The sequence below is a fragment of the Notolepis coatsorum genome, assembly GCF_963971535.1.
Source record: "Notolepis coatsorum genome assembly, chromosome: 17".
Taxonomy (NCBI): domain Eukaryota; kingdom Metazoa; phylum Chordata; class Actinopteri; order Aulopiformes; family Paralepididae; genus Notolepis; species Notolepis coatsorum.
This window is the reverse complement of record NC_140181.1, coordinates 76,645,480-76,646,861: the sequence shown is the minus strand read 5'-3', so window position 1 is coordinate 76,646,861 and position 1,382 is coordinate 76,645,480. Positions and strand designations below refer to the sequence as shown.

The 1,382-nt window shown below is 46.9% G+C and overlaps 1 protein-coding gene across 1 annotated transcript in view; it reads left to right on the top strand.

Moving 5' to 3' along the window:
• Nucleotides 1–628: 628 nt before the first annotated feature.
• The window catches only part of bsna (bassoon presynaptic cytomatrix protein a), a gene marked incomplete at both ends in the record, with an annotated part of 167,530 nt that continues 166,776 nt past the window's right edge, over nt 629–1,382 (top strand). Inside the window, 1 exon segment of the mRNA XM_084333501.1 lies at nt 629–643. Within this exon segment, the coding sequence (XP_084189627.1) occupies nt 629–643 (15 nt within the window).

The following is a 1,382-nucleotide window of genomic DNA, read 5'->3' as shown; positions in this document are numbered from 1 at the left end:
CATTTCCTATGTTATGCATGCATTCTAATATAAAATATACAGTAAATATATACAGTAAGTGTACAGTAAGTGTAATATTGAACAATGTTGGTTTAAAAGTAAAACTGTAAAGCAGCGTGAGATATTGTGTCTAAAGCACGAATATGTGATTATGGGCAATTCATATATAAAATATCGCCATAATCCAATATAGGTAAAAGAAAAAAAGGTATTTACCTATAAAGTAATGCATATGGTCGTATGATGTATGATTGTAAATTATTACCGTGCATTCTCTCCTCACCTTCGTCACGCAGAGGAAGTTCAGACGGTTTGACTTTGAACGTTTCCTCTGGAAGTTTCCCCTTCAGCCGGTGTTGTTCTCTTCATCACCATCGTCATCGTCAATGGTCAGAGCAGGTGGAGAGGAGCTGTGATTGGTGTGTTTGGTGTCCGTTATCCCATGGGGGGCGGGATCAGGGGAGAGGAGCGCAGGGCCTGTCACTATTGTCAGGGCAGGTAGAGAGGAGCTGTGATTGGTGTGTTTGGTGTCCGTTATCCCATGGGGGGCGGGATCAGGGGAGAGGGGAAGAGGCTCTGACAGCATTCCCATTAGGGAGCTAGAGCAGTTCACCGCTGGGCATCCATGATGACCCTTCAGCCTGTCAGTCCTGCCCCTTCACCCCCCCCCCCCCCCACACACACACTCTCTCTCTCTCCACCCCCCCCCCCCACACACAAGCACTCTCTCTCTCTCTCTCCACCCCCCCCCCCCACACACAAACACTCTCTCTCTCTCTCTCCACCCCCCCCCCCCCACACACAAACACTCTCTCTCTTTCTCTCCACCCCCCCACACAAACACTCTCTCTATCTCTCTCCCCCCCCCCCCCCCCCCCCCACGCACTCCCAGTAGGTATGGGAGTTTTAAGTTGTTTTCCATGTTTTCAAAGTCTCTTTGGGTGTTTGCAATTTGTGGGAAGTATGTCTCTGATGTCTTGGTATAGTGGGCAGGTTGAAGTATATGTATCTGATGTCTTGGTATAGTGGGCAGGTTGAAGTATATGTCTCTGATGTCTTGGTATAGTGGGCAGGTTGAAGTATATGTATCTGATGTCTTGGTATAGTGGGCAGGTTGAAGTATATGTCTCTGATGTCTTGGTATAGTGGGCAGGTTGAAGTATATGTATCTGATGTCTTGGTATAGTGGGCAGGTTGAAGTATATGTCTCTGATGTCTTGGTATAGTGGGCAGGTTGAAGTATATGTCTCTGATGTCTTGGTATAGTGGGCAGGTTGAAGTATATGTCTCTGATGTCTTGGTATAGTGGGCAGGTTGAAGTATATGTCTCTGATGTCTTGGTATAGTGGGCAGGTTGAAGTATATGTCTCTGATGTCTTGGT